Consider the following 21,004-nt stretch of genomic DNA (forward strand, 5'->3'; position numbering starts at 1 on the left):
ATAAAAATAAGTATTTTATTAATTCTTAATATAAAAATCAAAGTTATATTTTGTTGTATTATATTATGAAATGTTATAGTTGACTAATTTTTCAAAATGTCATTTTTGGTCATTTTACATTTTTCATCTAGCTTATAAGCTAGATTTTGCCAAACGTGATTTGTTCATCAGCTAGCTTATCAACTAGTTTGCCAAATATAGCGTAAAAGCTTACCCTATGCCAAGAGAATCCTGTAGCCTATGCCATGTCATTAAGAACATAGGCCTAATATGGTGACTAGCTGTAGACCTATGACCATACAAGTTTAGCGAATTTCAAGTTAAAGATCAGAAACAAAGGCTTTGATTTCATGCCAGTATCTGTGGCATATTGTGACAAAAAAGTATAAAGCATTACTTTAAGTTATCATGACATAGACTATTTGATCCCAGCTTTTTCCTCTGCCCTCGCCTCTGTTGTCTCTTAGCTTCGTTCTACCCCTCAAGCCTTTGTTTCACATATCCAACAACTACATTTAAGACAATAATTCATAGTAGACTTAATTAACATATTGATAAAGGTCCTAAGATTAGTCTTGCACTGACTTGGGCTCGTATAGAGTGCTAAAACACTGTTGCAATAACAAACACATCTTGCTGTCAACAGCAAGTCAGCTTTGTTCCAATCTCTGTTTTGCGCACTCAACAATCTCCTTTAGGGATGAATTTCCTAGGCTGTATACCTAATAACATAGTAGAGGTTGTAGAGTGGTCTCATATCACTTCATAACAACAATTCGGCAAGAAATATTAGCATGAAATGAAGGATACGCTCTGTACAAGATGGGTGAGCCTTCTGCTAACTTGGTCCACATCATGGCACACAATACCACTTTCTCATCATTGTTTATGATATATAGTCTGCAATTGCAACCTAAAAATAAAATAGTTACCTTATTTTTGCTGTTGTAGTTGTCACAAGATTAGAGATTTGCTCATGTACAACTTCTGTCTAAGTCAATGCTCATGACACTAATCCTTCAACTAGGGCTCGAGTTAGGTGAGGCAGTTGCTCATTGGTAGCCAATTGCAACCTTAACCCCTTGAGCTCATACACCTTGAACCTAGATTCACACTTGGTTGAATTTTTTGAATCAATCAGCAGCACTGTCTTTATTTTTGTAGAAATCGTGGTTTACGTCGATGCACTTAGCATAGCAATAGGCCTTTTAAATCTCTAGAATTTCATGGAGGACTCGTGAGGATTTGCAGTTATCTACAAAGTTCACTTGGCTATGACTCTACTTATTAGGCTCGATTATAAAGATACACATTTTACAATATTTCTAGGGATAGTTACTGATACATGCTGTAGTTTAAGGGCATAACCCATAGGCATGACCATTCTTGTTCATTGACTCCTCTTTGAGTAAATGTGTTGGACGCTTTAAAACCCAAATTGGTTGCAACTTGCAATCTTAGATTTACCTTATGATCTTTTGAAGTGACCACTCAAATGTGGACTTATGCATGCAAAGCACTAAACTTAATGTTTTCAAGAATGATTTTCAGTGAGATGCAACTGTTCTGACTCCATGTGATGCTGTACAACCTCTACGACCTTTGACTATGCTGTTAGTGCTATGTTCTATGAGTTACAACACTAAATAAGATTGCCAAGTGCACAAGTTGTGCCTGCTGTTGCGACAGTGTTTTGGCACCCTAAATGAACTTGAATCAGTGTAACACTAATGCCAAAACATTTATCAATAACTTAATAAACTCTACTATGAATTTAGGTCTTATATGCAGATGCTATGTATGAGAAACAAAAGCGTTAGGGAATAGAAGAAGCTAAGAGAGGTCAAAGAATAGGGAGAGGCAACAAATACAGCTTGAGTGGATATTGTAAGTCGTGATACCCTAAAAGCCTCATAATGATGTTTTTATACTTCTCTCGCAATTGGGGCCCTTTGGATGTGTGCATGGGCTTGCAATCAAAGCCTTTGACTTCTTCCAAACTGTAACTCGAAATTAATGCCAAAATTGCATGGCCGTAGGGCTATGATAAACCACCAATTGTCTAGGTGTATTCTAGTGGAATAAAAGAGGAATTAGTTATACGATGAAGGACATTATAGTAAATATCAGAATAATTCTTGTAATTTCAGAGAAATTCTATTGTTATTCTCATTGAAAAGCAAAAGGGGTATTTATACAGCTTAGAGACCTAACTAGAATCCCATAATTTAAGGGATTTGATAACATACAAGGAAACTTACCAAACTATACAAATATCTACCAAATCTGTTACAAAAGGAAAAATAATCCCAAGAAATCAAGGATTATATTCATTGTATCAATTCCACACTCCCCCTCAAGTTGGTGGATATATATCATGCATGCCCAACTTGTCTATAAGACGATCGAATGTCTGTCTAAATAGTCCTTTTGTTAAGATATCTGTTGTTTGCTCTTTGGAAGGGATGAATGCAATGCAGATAGTCCCATTGTCCAACTTTTCCCTTATGAAATGTCGGTCCACTTCAATGTGTTTTGTCCAGTCATGTTGGACTGGATTTTGTGAGATGCTAATGGTTGTTTTATTATCACAAAACAACTTCATAGGTAGCTCAACCTTTGAACGTAAGTCAGCAAAGACCCTTTTGATCCAGATTATTTCACCTATGCCATCTGCCATTGATCTGAATTCAGCTTCTGTACTGCTTCTGGATACAACACTTTGTTTCTTGCTTCTCTACGTGACAAGATTTCCCCATACATAAGTACAATATCCCGATGTAGATCTTCAACTCATGTTTGGGTCTTCCCGGCTTGCATCAGTAAAGGCTCCAATGGTTCGGTTGTCTCCTTTTTTAAAGTGTAGTCCTTTGCCGGACAACTCTTTAAATATCTAAGAATTATGTGGACAACTTCTTCATGTTCTTCATAAGGACAATGCATAAATTGGCTCACCATGCTAACTGTAAAGCAATGTCCGGCCGTGTATGTGATAAGTAAATCAACCTTCCAACCAACCGTTGGTATTGATGAATATCAACTTGCTTCCCATTAGCAATGCCATCCAACCTTTTGTTGGGGTCAATTGGAGTATCTATCGGTCGACATGCACTCATTCTAGTATCTTGTAAAAGATCCAGAATGCATCTCCTTTGTGACAATACAATGCCCTTACTTGACATTGCAACTTCCATACCTAGAACGTATTTCATTTCTCCAAGGTCCTTTACTTCAAACTCTTTAGCAAGTCGATCCTTCATTTTTTCCATTTTCTCATGATCATTACCTGTGACGAGTATGTCATCTACATAAACTATTAAGGTTGTAATTTTACCTTTTGAGGAAAATCAAGTGAATAGAGTATGATCAAATTAAGCCTGTTTGTATCCGTGACTTTTGACTACTTGAGTGAAACATGCAAACCATGCCCTTGGGGATTTCTTGAGCTCATACAAAGCTTTCTCTAATTTGCACACTTGTGTGCCAAAGTTACTTCCACACCCAGGTGGTGGCAACAAATAAACTTCTTCCTCTAGTTTGCCATTCAAGAAGGCATTTTGCACATCAAATTGCCTAATTGGCCAATCAAGATTTGCTACTATTGAAAGTAGAATCCTTATGGTATTTAACTGTTAGGACTGAATTTCAGTGTTAAAATTGTATTCGTCTTGAAAGTTACTATTGTCTATAATTAAATAGACATCGTATTTGACTTTGTAAGCTTTGTTTGACTTTGACTAGAGGGTTAATAGTTTGACCCTATAAATAGATTTTCTTAGAGTAATTATAGTGAGGAGATTTCATTTGAAAAGATTACGTATACTTTGAGAGATTTAAGAGCATTGACTATTTGACTTTCTCTCTCAACTCTCCTCTCATATTGTTCTTACAAGTTCTTAAAGATTGCCATGAATTCTTAGTAGATTTGTTGAAGATTGATCATTGTGACCTATTAATTGGTATCAGAGCAGGAGTGCATCGTAATCAATAAGAAGAAATCATTAATTTTGAAGAATTTTTGGAGAATTTTTTTTTATTAAAGGAATATTGTATTACACGAAATGAGTCAATGAGTTGTTGACCCATACAATGTTATCAATATGTATATATCCACCCACATTTCAATCACGTATTTTCCCGTATTGGGAAAGCTTTTATTATACCAAATATACGAGTAGATCAATATATGTCATAGAAACCACTAGAAGTTTCCGGTACCACCCACGGATTTTTGTACACGATGCTTTTCAATTCTCGATCTTCATAGCTTCGACATGGAGTAGTCCATATATTTGCAATTGGAGCAAATGTTTCTGTATAATCAATGCCATAGGTTTGTGTGAAACCTTTGGCTACTAGACTTGCTTTATATCTTTCAAGGGCTCCATCAACATTAAATTTTGGAGTAAATACTTACTTACAACCAACTGTGGGAGTACCTTCCGGAAGATCTTCAACACGCCACGTCTGATTCTTCTCAAGAGCACTCAATTTCTCTAGAACAACCTTTTTCCACTCTAGACTGTTAAGGGCTTCCTGTATAGTATTAGGAATTTGAACTGTGGACACATTTGAAAGGAAAGCAGAGTTTGGTGAGAGTTTTGAGCAAGACATGTAATTGGACATAGGATATTTTAACACATGCACATTTTTCTTTTCTCAAGGCTATTGGAACATTCAGGTCAGATGACTTACCAAGAGATGGTTCCTTCCTCGGTTCGGAGTTAGGAGCTGAGATTGTGTTGAACTCTTTGTTTGGAGGGAATCTTTGCTCATACACTTTTCCGAACTGTTTTCTTTCTTTTTCACTACAATCCTCTTGAGTAACTTGTTGAGGTTCAAATCGTACTTTAGTTTCTTCAGGAGGAATATTATGTTCACTTTCTCGATCTAGTGGTGGTTCTATTGGAACATTTTCATTTTCCTCATGTTCAAAGATTGGACAATCTTTGGGATTTTCATTTTCCTTGTGTTCATTTTTATCAGATGGATGGAAGAGGCTTCGGCCAAGATTCTTCCTTTAACTTCATTGAGACTTGGGTGAACACTAGCCAGGAACATAAGCACACGGTCATTCTCCTCTTTCTTTTGCCGAGTACAATTTGCAGAACTCTCCCACACATCATCGTGGCATTGATCCAATTCTTGTCATAATGCTACCATCTCATTATAGTAGGAGGTAACAGCACAGTTATCTTGTTTGGTTTGCCACATATGTGTTTTAATTTCAAAGATCTAGGAAGAATTCTCCAAGTCTGAATATGTCGCTCGAGCAGAGTCCCACACTTCCTTTGGCGGTTTTCATGAACATATGTGCCTTAGCAATGGACATGTTCATTGAATTGAGTAGCCACGCAATTACTAAAGAATTCTCAGAACACCATTTATGGTATCCTGGATGATTGAGACCGATTTTGAAGTTTCACCGGTCAGAAAACCCAACTTACCTCGACCATCAATGGCGAGTTTCACAGATTGTGACCATTCCAGATAGTTTTTCCCATTCAAACGATGCACAGTGATTTGCATCGGTGATTGAGAGTAGTCAACTACTGGTGTTGATCGATCGGTAGATGTGACGGTGGAGTTTGATTTGGACTCCGGCATGTTGAACTTCGGTATTGGTTCTAATTATTAACAACAAATAGGAAGTTGTTAAAACATATACCTTTGTAGCTCTGACACCATGTAATTTCAGAGAAAGTGTTGATCCTCTCTCATTGATTTGATGATAATCCCTTTTACCTTTTACGAAGTATTATGTTTCTGTCTTTCAGTTCCAGCGATCATCACTGAGTCTGTTCAGTGATCGCTGAGACATGTATTGTAAATCTATCAGCAATAGCAATACTTCAAGAAGACAAAACTCACACCAAAGAACCTTCAGCGAAAGTCGAAGACTGAAACTGAAGATTAGAGACTAGCGCGTTCGTGATCTGAAGCGGCATTCAGTGATTACAACCTGGTCAACATATGTGTAAAGACTGCCCAAGCCTCAGCGAATGCTGAAGAGACCTTCAGGGTTATTCCAGTATTCAGCGATCAAAAGAAGCTTGTTGTGCAAGATTGCTTTTGTCTTGTCCTTCCACACACAAAGGACAAACCCATACCCTTTCTGGAGTATGGTACGGTACGGAGCCGATTAGTTGACTCTACTACCCACCAACTCCATGAAAGGATGTTTGCTCATGAATAGGCTTTTGTACTATTCACTGTAGCAAAGGACAAACCTTTCTCTAAAAGCTTGACGCGTGTTCAAACCCTACTGCATTGCATTAAATGTGAATGGGTATAAATTGATGGGTGCTATCTCCATGCAAAGACACCTTAATCCTTACGTGCATACGTGAAAGAACACACACACATCTAAGAACACTTACGCTTATCTTCAAGCAAGTTAGAATCCCTTTTCAAGTATTCTAAAAAGTTCTTACCCAGAAAGAACTCATTTCCTTCTTAGTCTTAACAACAAATCTTTTCTTTTTGCTAAGATCATGTGTGTGTAACTTAGATTGTTTATATAGGTTATCTTTACCTTATCTTATTCTGCATACAATCTTGTAAAATTTGTATTGATCCTTCTTTATCAATATATATTTTAAATTTAAAAAGTTTCTTGTGTTTGTATTCATCCCCCCCCCCCCTCTACAAACTGTTTCTATAGAACTTTTGTAGACCCTATCGGGACCAACAAAAATTCTATTGTTATTCTCATTGAAAAGCAAAAGGGGTATTTATACATCTTAGAGACCTAACTAGAATCCCATAATTTAAGGGATTTGATAACATACAAGAAAACTTACCAAACTAAGAAAAAAAAGAGTCGAATTGGAAGTCAAGTAAGAAGGAAGGAGGCTAGCCCCACCTTCGAATGGTGTTGGTCCTACAGACTGTGAACGGATTCCCCTCCTAATTAGTAGACTGAAATGAAAACTTTTAAAGATGTTATGGAGGGTTTAAATCTGTTACAAAAGGAAAAATAATCTCAAGAAATCAGGGATTATATTCACTGTATCGATTCCACTGTTCTGTTAGAAAGATGGGATAGTAAAGAATAAGCAAGGGCGTAAAATACTTTTTGGTTAAATTTTCACATTAGGAAGGAACTCTAGCCCTCGAATATCAGAGGTGAGTTTTTTTTTATTACATTTAGTTACAATTTCAACTGAAACCTATCAAATTGGTATTAGAGTCTTGGATATTGGAATTTATGGCATCCAACAACCTAGTGGAGAGGGTCAAATAATTGGCGAAAACCGTTCAAGCAATAGGAGAATTGGAATTGGTTGATGCTGGGCATCCAGTAATGAAGGTTGATATCAAAAATTGGGCAACAAAGGGAAGTATGACTAACTCTTGATCCTTGTGGATCGAACAGGGGGCTGGTAAATACGGGGCTCTGGCAGCTGCACTTTTTTTTATATGATGCATCGAAAGGACCAGAAATACCTTGTTTACGTATCATTGGGAAGTGCATTAACATCTGAATTTGTATTTATTAAACGTTAAACACGTATAGAGGTTATTATGTCAGCAATAGTATCACTACCCATGATTAATTAAGCGGAAGTTAATTGAAATTAATCCTCCGCCTTACCTACATATACAACATATATCACTTACAACATATATCACTGTCCAATCCATAGGAATCAATAGAAAAGGCAAATCTTGATGGCTTATTTGGAGCGAGGAATCCAATTGGTGATGACTAAATTGGAAATAGTGTTGCTATCAAGGGTATGTAAGGTGCCTGTTGAGGGGAGCGTACGGAGTAATTCAGGGGCTGTTGGATCAAGTCGATAGGGAAGGCTCCAGAGGTACCACTAGATGAAGTTCTACCCTCCGCAGTTGGAAACGTGCTTGGAGGGGTAAAGGGTAAAATTCACAACAAGTCTCTATGTGGAACTGTGGAAGCATGAATGCATCAGATTGGAGGTTGCACCAATTGCAAATGTTGGCGTTTAATGGAGATGATCCTGTTGGGTGCATCTTTAGAGCCGAACTCTATTTTGCTCTTTAACGATCGGAGGAAGCAATGAAAGTAGCAACTAGCAATGGCGGAGATATGCATAGGAGAGCATTGGCGTGGTTTCATTAGGCAGATGGTAGGAGGCCAATCATATTGTGGGATGATCTCAAACAAATGTTGCTAAATCGATTTAGGATCGTTCCAATGTGGAGTAGCTCTTGAACAACTACTCGCCCTAAAGCAAGAAGGCAGGTGTAAGAATACAAGAATAAGTGTTATCCTTTGAAACATTGGCTTCTCTCTTATCTAATTTGGGTGGGATGGTACAAGCGGATGTTATATTGATGAGACCCAAGGGCTAATGAATATAATGGACTTAAGACAAAACTGGTGGAGGATAGAAACCTTCAACTTAGGAGGTGGGTTAAGTCAACTATTAACCCATACAAAGGGAGCACTCAACATAGCAAAAAAACATTGCATTTGTTGATACCATTAATCGGTCTTCTTATTCCGAAGGGGCCACCGACTCAATTGGGACAATTACCAGGACAGTTAATCCTCTAACATGATGCCTGGAAGAGGAAGAGTTGAAGGACAACTGAGCAAAAGGTAGGTGTTTATGTTGTGATGAAAAATTCCAAGTTGGCCATAAATGTAAAAGAAGAGCTGGAAGTCCTCTATTACAAGACGAACTTATAGAATGGGAAGTTGGGTCAGGAAACTACAATCATACGTGAATACTAGAACATCAAAACTCTAGAGACCCCCAAAACCATTAATGGAAGGAGACTTGTGCAAGGACGTGGAATTGGCATCATCGGAGATCTTAGTGAAGATTGATTTGGGCAGAGAGGATGTGATACTGGGTATGCAATGGTTGGAAACACTTGGAGAAATGAACGTCACTCGAAAGACTTTAACCATGAGATTTAATTTGGACGGAGTAAAGGTGGCCATTCAAGGAGAGCCTAGCCTTGGAAAATCAACAATAACACTCAAGTCCTCAGAAAGAACGTGGAGTGCAAGGACCTTACCAGCACCGGGGGTGTACTAATCAATGAACCCCCAAAACCTACTGACAAGATGAGGTGCCCTGGGCACCCCCATTTAGAAGGAAGGGTCCCATTTCCCTATCATCTTAGTCAGAGGAAATGCTTTCCAATTGAACCCAAACTCAAAGGAGGACCACAAGCTCGGAGACCTTTGCAACCTACAAGAACATGAGTATAAGGATGCACTAATATATATAAAAATCGTAAAAGTATTAGCAACATTTTATGACGTATTTGAGGGGTATGTTCATGCCATCAAATTATGGCGAAGGATTAACATGAAAAGTTAAATAAAGGCCAATATCATTATTTAGTGAAGCTTTGCCTGCTCAAGTGCGATTCAACAGCACACAAAAGAGAACTGATAGTTATGGTGTTGGCAATTAAGAAATGTCTGCATTGCCTTTTAGGCAAGAAATTTGTTGTTAAAACACATCAAGAAAGCCTAACATACTTGTTGGAGCAACGAAAAGTGGCACCAAAGTGTCAAACATGGCTGGTAAAAGTCATAGTTTTTTTAACTTCTCCATCCAATCTAAGCCAGTGGAGGATAATGTGGTTGCAGATGCTCTTCCTTGAATTAATTGTATCCCAACAATTGTTGGGATGGTGCTGGTTCAGGAGGTTGACTCAGAAGTAATGCTTGAACAGAACAAAAAATTATCCGAAATTACGAGGCATTATGACTCGGTTACAGAGCGAGTTACAGAAAGATGGTCAATATCACAAGGAGATTTTTTGGTAAGAAAAGGGCAATTATTTCTACTGAAGCACTCACCTTTGTTTCCTAAGCCGCTAAGGGGATAGCATGACGTGGTAATAGGGGGTCATTTTAAGGTTCTTAAAACTTTTCAGAGGATACATGCCAAACGTTGGTGGTAAGAAATGAAAAAAACGACCATAAAATATTTAGACGAATCTGGGATTTGCCAAAAGAATAAATCTTTCATGTTATCTCCTTGGGGTTTTTACAACCACTGTCAATTCTGGAAAGAGTATGGGAGGTTATTTCCATGGATTTTGTGTAGGGTTTAATGTCAAAAGGAATGAATTAACTACTGGTTGTAGTCTACAGGCTTAGTAAATACGAACATGTCATCAACATAAATTATTTCACTGCTCAATCTAGTGGCCCTTGCCTTCATCAAAGAAGTGGTTAGCTCCATGGACTGCCTAAGACCATTGTGTACGATCATGACAAGGTTTTTCTAAGTAATTTCTGGAGTGAACTTTTCAAGATGAAGGGACCAAAATTAATTTCAACATAGCCTACCATCCACATTCCACAGGGTGATGGCCAAATCGAAGTTGTTAACAGGTGTCTGGAAGCCTACTTGCGTTGCTTTGCAAGTGCAAAGCTCGAACAATGGGCTACATGCTACCTTGGGCTGAACAATGGTACAATACTTCCTTTCACACATCTCCTAATCTACCCCATTCAAGATGATTTATGGACAAGACCCTCCTAGCCTAGTGGCTTACCTAGTGGCGGAAGCTTCAAACTCAGCTGTAGATCAAATGTTGCTGTCATGGGACAAGAAGTAAGAACAATTACGCAAGCAGTGATTAAAGGTTCAACAAAGGATGGAGGTCTCGGCTGATAATCACTGGCGAGAAGTGGAATTTCAGGCCGGAGAGTCGGCTTACTTAAAGATGAGACCCTCTAGACAAGCATCTAGCCTCTAAACACAATGCGAAGTTAGCTCCACATTTATTGTGGACCCTTTGCGGTGATAGCTAAAGTAGGGAAGGTGGCTTACAGATTCCAACATCCAGAAGGCACTGTGATCTACCTAGTGTTTCGTATATCTCAACTTTTAAGGCAATGGTAGGAAATAATCAAGTCCAATCTCCTCTCCCTGATGGGCTACAGGAGAACTTGGAACTTGTCATGGAGCCAGAGTTACCGAAGGGCATTTGATTTGGTCATAACAAGGAGCTGGAAGTGTTAATTGGTTGAAGGGATTGACAACATTCGAAGATACTTGAGAATTCTATACAGCAATGTCTTATCAATTTCCATGTCACCTTTTGGACTCATTTTTTTTGGAGGGGGGAGAGAGGAGGTATTGATAAGCCACCAATTGTCCAGGTGTATTCTCGAAGGAATAAAAAAGCAATCAATTAGACAATTAAGGGCATTATTATCTTTACCAGAATAATTCTGTTACAAAGGGAGAGGGGATATTAGCATCATACATAGAGGGGTAAATTCTTACATTGGGAGGGAACTTTGTTTGATGATAAGGTGAACGTAACACGAGAAGTTTTCTACATTAAAGGGAGAGATTCTTGGAGTATAGAAGCTCTCACATTTGTTGATTAATTGTCTCAAAGTATTTCGTTTTAAGAACCAAATTATTAAATTTTTAGCAAAATTCCTGAATGTTCACATATAGTGAACAAGTTACAAACTATCAACGTGAAAACCAAAAGCAGGTGATCCACTTTGATTGTATTAGATTTGACTGTTGGTCCAGCCTTCCTTGTCTTATGATTTGAATTGACCATGGAGTTTATTCAATGCAATTAATATTTTCAGGCTCAGAATGACGGAGATGAGTCTGATCATCATGCTGAATTTGCTGGAGGTAACGTGACTCTTGTCACTACCAAGGATGCTTGGGATCAAAAGCTGTCAGAAGCAAAGAGGGAACACAAAGTAGTAAGTAATTGGTCATATGTTGAAGAACATTTCTTGGATTCTTATTAGCTTGTTATCGGATTGAATAATTGAGAAGACTCAAATATCTTATATGATATTAGATGTTGAATAATTCAATAGTAAAAGATAGGTCATTACCTATTAACTGCATTAGATGCACGAATGAGCCTAGGCCCGAGACAAGGAATAGGTCTGCCCTGAGCCTGGTCCAAGGCCCAGTTACTTTCACAACCAATTTTAAACCTGAGATTTTGCCTGAAGGACCTGTTATAAGGGGGATTGGTTAGGCCTGCTTGAATTATTTTTTTCCATATATTTTTATTAGTTATATTCTTACTTCAATGTATTGTTTACAATATCTGTAATTTTGGATCTCTTTATTTTTTAACAAATCTATTAAATGTGTTTATAAAAAGAGTTGCTTTAGAGTTAAGTATCAAAAAAAATTATTTTTAGTATTTATTCTTTGTTTTTAATTTTAAAAACTTCAAATGACTAAAACACCATCTAAATAAAATTTGTAAAAATAATTTCTAATCAAAACCCCCAGGACAGGCCTTAGTCACATATCATACCCATATGAATCCTAGATTGCAATTCTTTAAAAGGAATTGTTGTAATTTTCTTGGAACGTCCCGGAATAGAAATTGTTCCGATTTGTAACTTATAGAGGTAGTGTACAATTATGGTAATTACTCATTCCTATAAGGCACTGCCTGCTTTATCTTTGTATGTGTTTCAGGTGATTGCCAACTTCAGTGCATCTTGGTGTGGCCCTTGTAGAATGATTACACCGTACTACATTGAACTATCGGAGAAACACCCTTCACTTATGTTTCTAACCGTGGATGTTGATGAATTAACAGTAAGTTATACTCCTCTATTCAACAAAAGAAGAAAACATTACATGGAACTGTAGAACAAGTAGTGTAAATAGATACAAAAAGAATCAAAATTGATATTTATGTTCCTACAAAACTTAACACCAAGATGCCAACGGTGCTAACACGTTTCTTCCGAATCAGAATTGATATGGACATTTCTAAAATTAGCACCAACATTTTCCAGTTTGTAGTGTTTGTTCTCAAGTCCAATGTAGTTATGAAATTATTTTGGAAAACATGAAGAATGTATATCAATCTTGATGTTGAAACTCAGCCTGATTGATCAAAATTCCCAACTGTATCCATGAAATCCCAAAGTCTAGGAGATGGATGATTTGTTTTTGTGTGTGTTAATTCAGGAGTTTAGCACCCAATGGGATATAAAAGCTACTCCAACATTCTTCTTCCTTAGAGATGGAGACCAATTCGATAGGCTTGTGGGGGCCAACAAACCTGAGCTTCTGAAAAAGATAAACGGCATTGTGGATTCAGAATCTCGTCGCCATATGTAACTACTCGATGGTTCGTTGTTGTCGTGATGATGCATTGGTACATAATTTCCTTTTTTCCCTGCTGAGTATTCTATGCAATGTAATAATCGAATGCTTATGATTCTGTGTCTATTTCTGCAAATAGATGATGGTTTATATGGTATCGTGTGGTCCCTGCACATTTAGCCTAGCGGGTAAATAGTTGTCATTCTTGCAAAATGAGTTAGAGGTCTATGGTTCAACTTTAGACACCATCTGACCTGCGCATGGGTCATGTGATTTGCCTTTTATCTGATGATGGCGTCATATCCTGTTGCATAATGTATGCAAGTCATTATGGTATGTTGGGTATGATCTAACACATTTTTTGCAAATCATGCATGTCATATGTAAGGTAAATAAGCCGGTAAACCATAAACGGCCCCTAAATCAGGGGTGGACATGCTTAGGGGCATGCCATGAAATGGAAAAAGAATTACGTTTTTAAAGGGTGTAATCGTAATGTTTCATTGCATGCCCTATAATTTTTAAAACTACAATTATGACATAAATTTGAGACAGTCGGGTTGGTTTAAGGTGTTTAATTAAAGTGTTCCATTCAAGAGATGTCGGGTTCAAATCCTCTTCCTAACAAGATTTCTGTTTTTCAGCTTTAAGCCTTTAACTAAGAGTTTTTTTTTTTTTTTTTTAAATAATACGTTTTGCTTTCTTATAAGAAATAATTGAAATTGGAGTCGCAAGGAATAGAACCTATGACATTTTCTTTTTGGAGATACAAGAAACTACCCAACTAATGGATTATCGCCAGAGGTTTAATGGAAATTACAATTTACTCGGTCAGCAATGTATGACTGTCTGATAGTGGTCTAATGATATAGAAAGTGTTTTATTTAGCAAGTATTTGAAGTTTTTTCATTTTCATGAGTACCTCCCAATTGAAAAACATGTTTATTCTATCTATGGAAAAAAAAACCCTCCTAATCTACACTTATAAAAATTAATCCATACAGTTAACTTTATTCATTAAAAATTTAATGAAAACAAATTATATAAGATTTTACTAAAAGTTTCTTTTATCTTTCCCCTTAAAGTTAATGAGTCACCATGTAAAAAAAATCATGTATCCGTCTCTAATCTAATTCTCTAATTCATATACGATCCAAAAATTTATATGTTTCTAGTGAAACTGAACAAATAGAATCTAAATTAGTTGATATAATATGATTTGATTTACGGATCGCTTGTTTTCATTCAATTCGAATCATCATCTTCACTTACCTTATCGGGTAACATTTTGGCCATTGAAATGGATTGTTGATAAGTATCTTTCATTCTGTAAACATTTAACAAATATGTGTCTTCTCCATCATGGGTAAGTTTCTCGATCTTTGTTATGCCTCTTATCATGCAGGATCCTCGGTTCTAATCAAAGTAAGTGACACCCTGAACCATTTATCCAGTAGATATCTGATAAATGGATTTTTAATAAACCTTTTTCAGTTTGAATGAAAACAAATATATTATGAAACTTTAAGTTAACGTACCCTTTATTGTGTTGTAAATCTCAATTTCCATTGTTATATATTGTCCACGGTAAAACATCAAATTATATGTAATAAAAGAAAATATAATATTCAATCTTGAGTAAAACAATGTTAATGCTTGATGGTTGTGCTTCACGGTTGAAAATACTCTTAAATATGAAGATCAAATAAAAAAAAGGGTGTTTGCAGTGTGATTTCGTGCTAGACCGTTAATTGCATCGCATATGTTGTTTGAGTATTCCCAAACAATAAAAACACCGTGATGCAAAAATGCAGTGTGTTACTATACGATTTATACCTAATGCCTACAATCTAATAGTTATAAGATTAGAACTTCATTATAAAATCAATAATATTTGTAGTCCAAACAAATAAAACGTTTAAATATGTTCTAATTCTAAATACATATTACATAATAAAAACTAGTGTAATAAGTAAATAAGGAAGGGTTCAAACGAGAACCCCTGTGATTTACGAGAACGCGAGAACAACCCAAAATTTCATATTGTGATAAAAAATAAAATAAAAAGATTTTTAAAATTAAAATTGAAATTGAAAAAGATTCAAAAAAATTAAAATTAAAAGGATAATAATGGAAATGATATCATCAAATCTTTTAAACACGATCATTATTATCATTAACCTTATCATTATCTAGTAAACGGTTAAAAATTCAAGGAGACTCATAACTTCAAATCGCAAAACAACCGACCGAAGCAAACCTTGATCGACGGTGATCGACCAAGAACAAGCAACCTTAATCGACCAAGAACCCTAATCGAGAAGCCATTGCATGCAACAAGCAGACAACAAGAAGAAGTTTATTCAAGGTATCTTTCAAAATTACTCGTTTTGAACAAGTTTTTAATCGATTAGTTGTGATACTCATGTGATATCAATGTCACTCGATTTGATCATGGTTTCAATTGGTTATGTTAGACATYATCACAACGATTTTGAATGGTTTCGATAGGTTAGGATTATACTAGGTGTGATAATCATGTGATAGGAGTGTGATAATCATGTGATAGGAGTGTGATAATCACCGTTATACATCACTTTGGTTATCGTTTTGGTTGATAAGTTAAATTTTTGGTGTAATCATGTGATATATTTATGATAATCATGTGATATAGATGTGATAATCATGTGATAGAGGTGTGATAATCATGTGATAGAGGTGTGATAATCACTGTTATACATCACTTGGGTTATCGTTTTGGTTGATAAGTTAAATTTTTGGTGTAATCATGTGATATAGGTGTGATAATCACTGTTATACATCACTTGGGTTATCGTTTTGGTTGATAAGTTAAAATTTTTGTGTAATTATGTGATATGGGTGTGATAATCACCGTTATACATCACTTGGGTTATCGTTTTGGTTGATAAGTTAAATTTTTGGTGTAATCATGTGATATGAGTGTGATAATCACCGTTATACATCACCTGGGTTATCATTTTGTTGATAAGTTAAATTTTTGGTGTAATCATGTGATATGAGTGTGATAATCATGTGAGATGGGTGTGACAATCACCGTTATACATAACTTGGGTTATTGTTTTGGTTGATAAGTTAAATTTTTCGGTGTAATTATGTGGTATGGGTGTGATAATCACCGTTATACATCACTTGGGTTATCGTTTTAGTTGATAAGTTAAATTTTTNTAATCATGTGATATGGGTGTGATAATCACCGTTATACATCACTTGAGTTATCGTTTTGGTTGATAGGTTAAATTTTTGATGTAATAATGTGATATGGGTGTGATATGGAGAAGAAGAAAACTAACAAGAGTAAAACGTGGAAACGTGATAGGATAATTATGGTTAACTAAATAAAATAAAAATTATAAAAATTACTTAATTACATTACTGCCCTTATTAAATTATTTATATATAATAAAAGTAAATTTATTGATTAAAAAATTTTGAGAGTAATAGTTTGTTCTCACATTCTCATAAATCACAGGGGTTCTCGTTTGAACATCCACCTAATTAAATATATTAACTTCAAACTAAAAATATTACATAAATTAGGCCAATTATTCTCTCTCTCTCTCTCTCTCTCTCTATATATATATATATATAGAGAGAGGGTGGGTTATTATGCAACCCTTTACATTTGTACAGTCAATACAACTCAATCTCAACCATCCATTTAATTTGATGAATATGTGATTTCATAAAAGTATTGATTGTTTCTTAATATAAAGTATTGATCATAATTAATCAACTCTAGTCATCTTCTATAAATATTTAAATCATAATAAATGATCTCTCATCATTTTCATAAATATCTCAATTGATTGGGTTGTATTGATTGTACAGATGTGATGGGTTACATTTTAAACGTCCTTTATATGTATGTATGTATGTACGTACGTATGTACGTATGTGTAACATCCAATTTCTAATATGCCTAATTATTTGCTTAATATATTTAATTATTGGGTTAAAGAGAACTTATGATTTAGTGAGAGTTTAGGTTTGAAAGTTTAGAATTATACTTCTTAAGAGTATATTAGAGGATTTGAGAAAATTTTACGTCAAATAGATACGTAAAACTGATTTTCTTGGGAGATATTTTATGGAATATTTTTGTTGGATGTTATAGATTATCTCTTTATGAACGTGTAGGCGAAAACCTCATAGAAAACGGAGGTCCGAGCGAAAAGTTATGAATAATTTAAGTGTTGATGGTCAAAATGGGTACCTAGCCGGGCCAACCCGGCCCAACTCGAGTTTTAGCATTATAAATTGGATTTTTGGCCCATTTTTCTTGTCATTTAAGTCCAGAACTCACAAACACCCTAGAGGTGCGATTTTCACACACATAGGCTTGATTCAACTCAAATCAAAGAGGAACTACAAGATCTTGGAATGATTTGATCATCAAGTAAGGTATAATCTATTTTTGCACTTGTTCTTGGGTGACATTCTTGTTTTATGGATTGCATGTTGAGATAGAGTTAGRGTTTCATATGGGTTTGATCTTAAGTGTATAAAATGAGTGCATTTTAGTGTTTATAGCATAAAATGGTCATTAGATTAAAAAGATTATCAAGATTTATGCAAGTTTATCATATGAACTTTGACGTGATTAAATCAATGATTTGGGAGATAATATAAATGATAAAATAAAGGTTGGATTTTGGTTGTTTATGTCAAATATGTTATATTAAGTTGAGATTCAGAAGTTGGAATAGTTTGGAATCGAAATGGTTTGAGGAAAATGTATGAAAATGAGAATTTCGACTTTTGAATGCATTGAAAGTATGCAGATTTTGAAAATCTATATAAAATCGTAGAAAAATCCAAATGAGGTGAGACCAATTTCCTTAGCTAGATAATTGAGTCTAGTTTATTTCTTATTTTATGATCAAGGCATGAATTCGAGCTTAAAATGGGAAAAATAGTTCTGCATGCAGCAGCTGTACATAGAAATTTAGGTAAAATGTTCAAATARGATATKTGTATATCAYGAGTTTCTTATATTGGTTGCTTATGAGATTTTGTACATTTACTCCAGGGGGTAATTAAGACATATTTTGATACTTTGGAAGCAATCTAAGTGTGGTAGATTGGATTTGCTTTGTGAGTTCAATTTGGAGCTTTTCGGTATTATACGGTTGTCCGGTGAGTTATATAGTTAATTGTTACATATTGATTTGAACATATATATTTTCATATGAATGTTTTTGGTTTTGAATGGAGTCACGCGATCTTGATTTGTCTTTGATTCCGTCTCTTGAGTCGATTCCTTATTACTATCTCGATACATCGGTTTGCTTTATGAATCCAGACTTGTATCTCGATACATCGGTTTGCTTTATGAATCCAGACTTGTTTGTTTTGTTCCTTGAATTGTATGCCATAGTACGGGTACTACTTCGTGTGRTACACCGGAAGTTTATGGTGAAGTCAAGATCCCGGGTTGGACGGGTGAGACTTTCTGCGGTTGTGAATACTCATTGCTCGAAGAGGAGGAAGAGCAATGAGTAGGGAACCTTGGCACATACCCGGTAGAGGAAGGCGGGCAGTGCGAGGTTTCCCGTAATGTATGATTTCTGAATCAGACTTTGGCATAAGCCCGGGAGGTGAAGGACGGGGTGATGCACTGTCTTCGTTATGTTTACCGATTCGATCTCTTGGTTCTTGGTATTTATTGGTATTCTAACGTTGTTAAATATATTTGGTCGTTGATCCTATCTCCTTGTTGTATTGAGCATCAATGGTATGGTGTATGATGGTGATTTGAATATGGAATCCTATGATCTTAGCATCCGGTACGTAATTGTTCACTTAGTTTCTTGTAAGTTTCGGTTTGCATCTGGATGATGTCTTGAACTCTTTTATTGATAAAAGTTTATTATGTATGTTTATAAATATGTGCGATATTGATATATAATACTTAACTATTTAACTCACTAAGCGTTGGCTTACCATTTAAGTGGCAACCTTTCTCAGGAAAGAAGACGGATAAATAGAAAGAACTTGTTGTTTGACTTGAAGATTTATCGGGAAACTTGAAGATTTCGATCTTGCTTTTGGGTAAATAGTAGCTTTTATATATATATATATATATAGTCTTGTCCCGTATTCTTTTGGCTACTTAATTTGGGTTGTAAGTAAAAATCCGTAATATCCGGTTTGAAATTGTGTTTTGGGTGGTTATATCACTAAAGTAGAACGAATATTTCGATGTTTTTCTAGAAATGAATATCCCATATTTTGAGGTTAATTAATGTTATGCCCAGATTTGTGTGTTTCAAAGTGTTGGCCTCTGGTTCTTCATAGCCTCTGGTTCTTCATAGTCTCTGGACCATTGCATCGTCTCTGGACCATTGGATCGACTCTGGGCTAATGCAACCATTGCCTCTGGTCCAACCATTGCCTCTGGTCCAACCATTGCCTCTTGTCCATCCATTGCCTCTGGTCCATACATTGCCTCTGGTCCATCCATTGCCTCAGATCTTCCTCCAGACTTAGTCTTTTTAGCAGCATTTTCAGATTTTTTTTCCATCATTGGCCTCGATTGCTTTGACAAAAAATTTAGAATAATTAGGATCAATTTTGGTCCCAATAATCAATAAATTATATTTTATTGGAGATTTTATAGGAATTGGTAATTTGGGGTTTGTTTCAGCGAGATGTTACAAATATGGTATCATAGTTGTGGTTTGAGTGAACTAGATATCATTAATGATATTCGTACTCAAACTTAGGTATTGACATTGTATAGTGACTAGGTTATGATTATATGGGATATAGACCAATAGAAGAAACCTAGGATTGGTTGGGGTACAAGGGTTAGAATATTATTGACCCATATATATATGTATTATAATTTCAGAACGATGTTTGAACATGATGCATCTAGCAACGCGCCGGTTTCTCAAGAAATTGGAGATGACAACCTCAACTTAGAAGGGAATGTCCAAGAAAATGTGGACAATGACGATGAAGCCCAACTATCACCTCGTACTAAAAGGTTATTGAAAATAATGAATGACCAAACACGGGCTGCTTTATGAGAACAAAGAATAGAGTTTAAAAGAAAGTTATCTGAAGTGCAAAATCCAGATAATGCTCAGAATCCAGTTGTCCAAGGACCGAAGCCGGTTAATGAAGACATACCCAAACCAAAGTCGGACCGGCCTTCATTTAAAATATTTAGAAGCAGTGGCGCTACAGAGTTCTCGGGACAGACGGATCCAGTTCTTGCAATGCAATAAGTCGAAAACACTGAAAAGATCTTCAGGATTGTTTACGTGCAGGAGGAGGATAAAGTACGTTATGCTACAGCGACATTTACCGATCATGCACTCACTTGGTGGAACGCCACATATCGATCAATGGATCCTAATACTAGGGATAGAACGACATGGGAAGAGTTTCAAGTGCTATTCTTCGAACAATATTGTCCGGATGATTTGAAACAAAAGCTTGAGAAGGAATTCCTAGAGCTCAAACAGGGATTTATGTCGATGATTGAATATGAAACGGAGTTCAATCGAAAGCTTCAGTTTGCCCAACGGTTCGTACCTAGTGAAAAGGACAAAATTAATCATTTCGTCAACGGTCTTCGACGGAATATTCGCGATTTCATCACCAATCGCGACGTATCATCATTTACCAAAGCAGTTGAGTATGCAAGGAAACGGGAGCATGACTTGAGTCTCCCTAATGGTTCTAATGTACCAGAGAAACGATCGAGAGTTGAGAGAACCTTCTCGACCCCGACATCTAAATCATCTTGATTCTTCAAGTCGAGACGAGCTCAATCGCATAATACACCACATACTACCTCACAGGCTTATACAATACAGTCAAATACGCCACAGAACTGCAACCGATGTGGCAAGAATCACCAAGGACGATGTAGTGGT

At 36.1% G+C, this 21,004-nt stretch overlaps 1 protein-coding gene across 4 annotated transcripts in view; it reads left to right on the forward strand.

Annotated features, from left to right (window-relative positions):
- Positions 1 to 13,266, forward strand: part of LOC112505790 (thioredoxin H-type-like) — a 15,282-nt gene extending 2,016 nt beyond the window's left edge. For all 4 annotated transcript variants that reach the window (XM_025109786.1, XM_025109785.1, XM_025109787.1 and 1 more), the window contains 3 exons: positions 11,570 to 11,692; positions 12,435 to 12,557; positions 12,936 to 13,266. In XM_025109786.1, the coding sequence (XP_024965554.1) occupies positions 11,570 to 11,692; positions 12,435 to 12,557; positions 12,936 to 13,088 (399 nt within the window). In that variant the 3' untranslated portion in view covers positions 13,089 to 13,266. The remainder of the gene's footprint in view (positions 1 to 11,569; positions 11,693 to 12,434; positions 12,558 to 12,935) is intronic.
- Positions 13,267 to 21,004: the final 7,738 nt, after the last annotated feature.

Source organism: Cynara cardunculus, assembly GCF_001531365.2.
Source record: "Cynara cardunculus var. scolymus isolate 2C chromosome LG 2, CcrdV1, whole genome shotgun sequence".
NCBI lineage: Eukaryota > Viridiplantae > Streptophyta > Magnoliopsida > Asterales > Asteraceae > Cynara > Cynara cardunculus.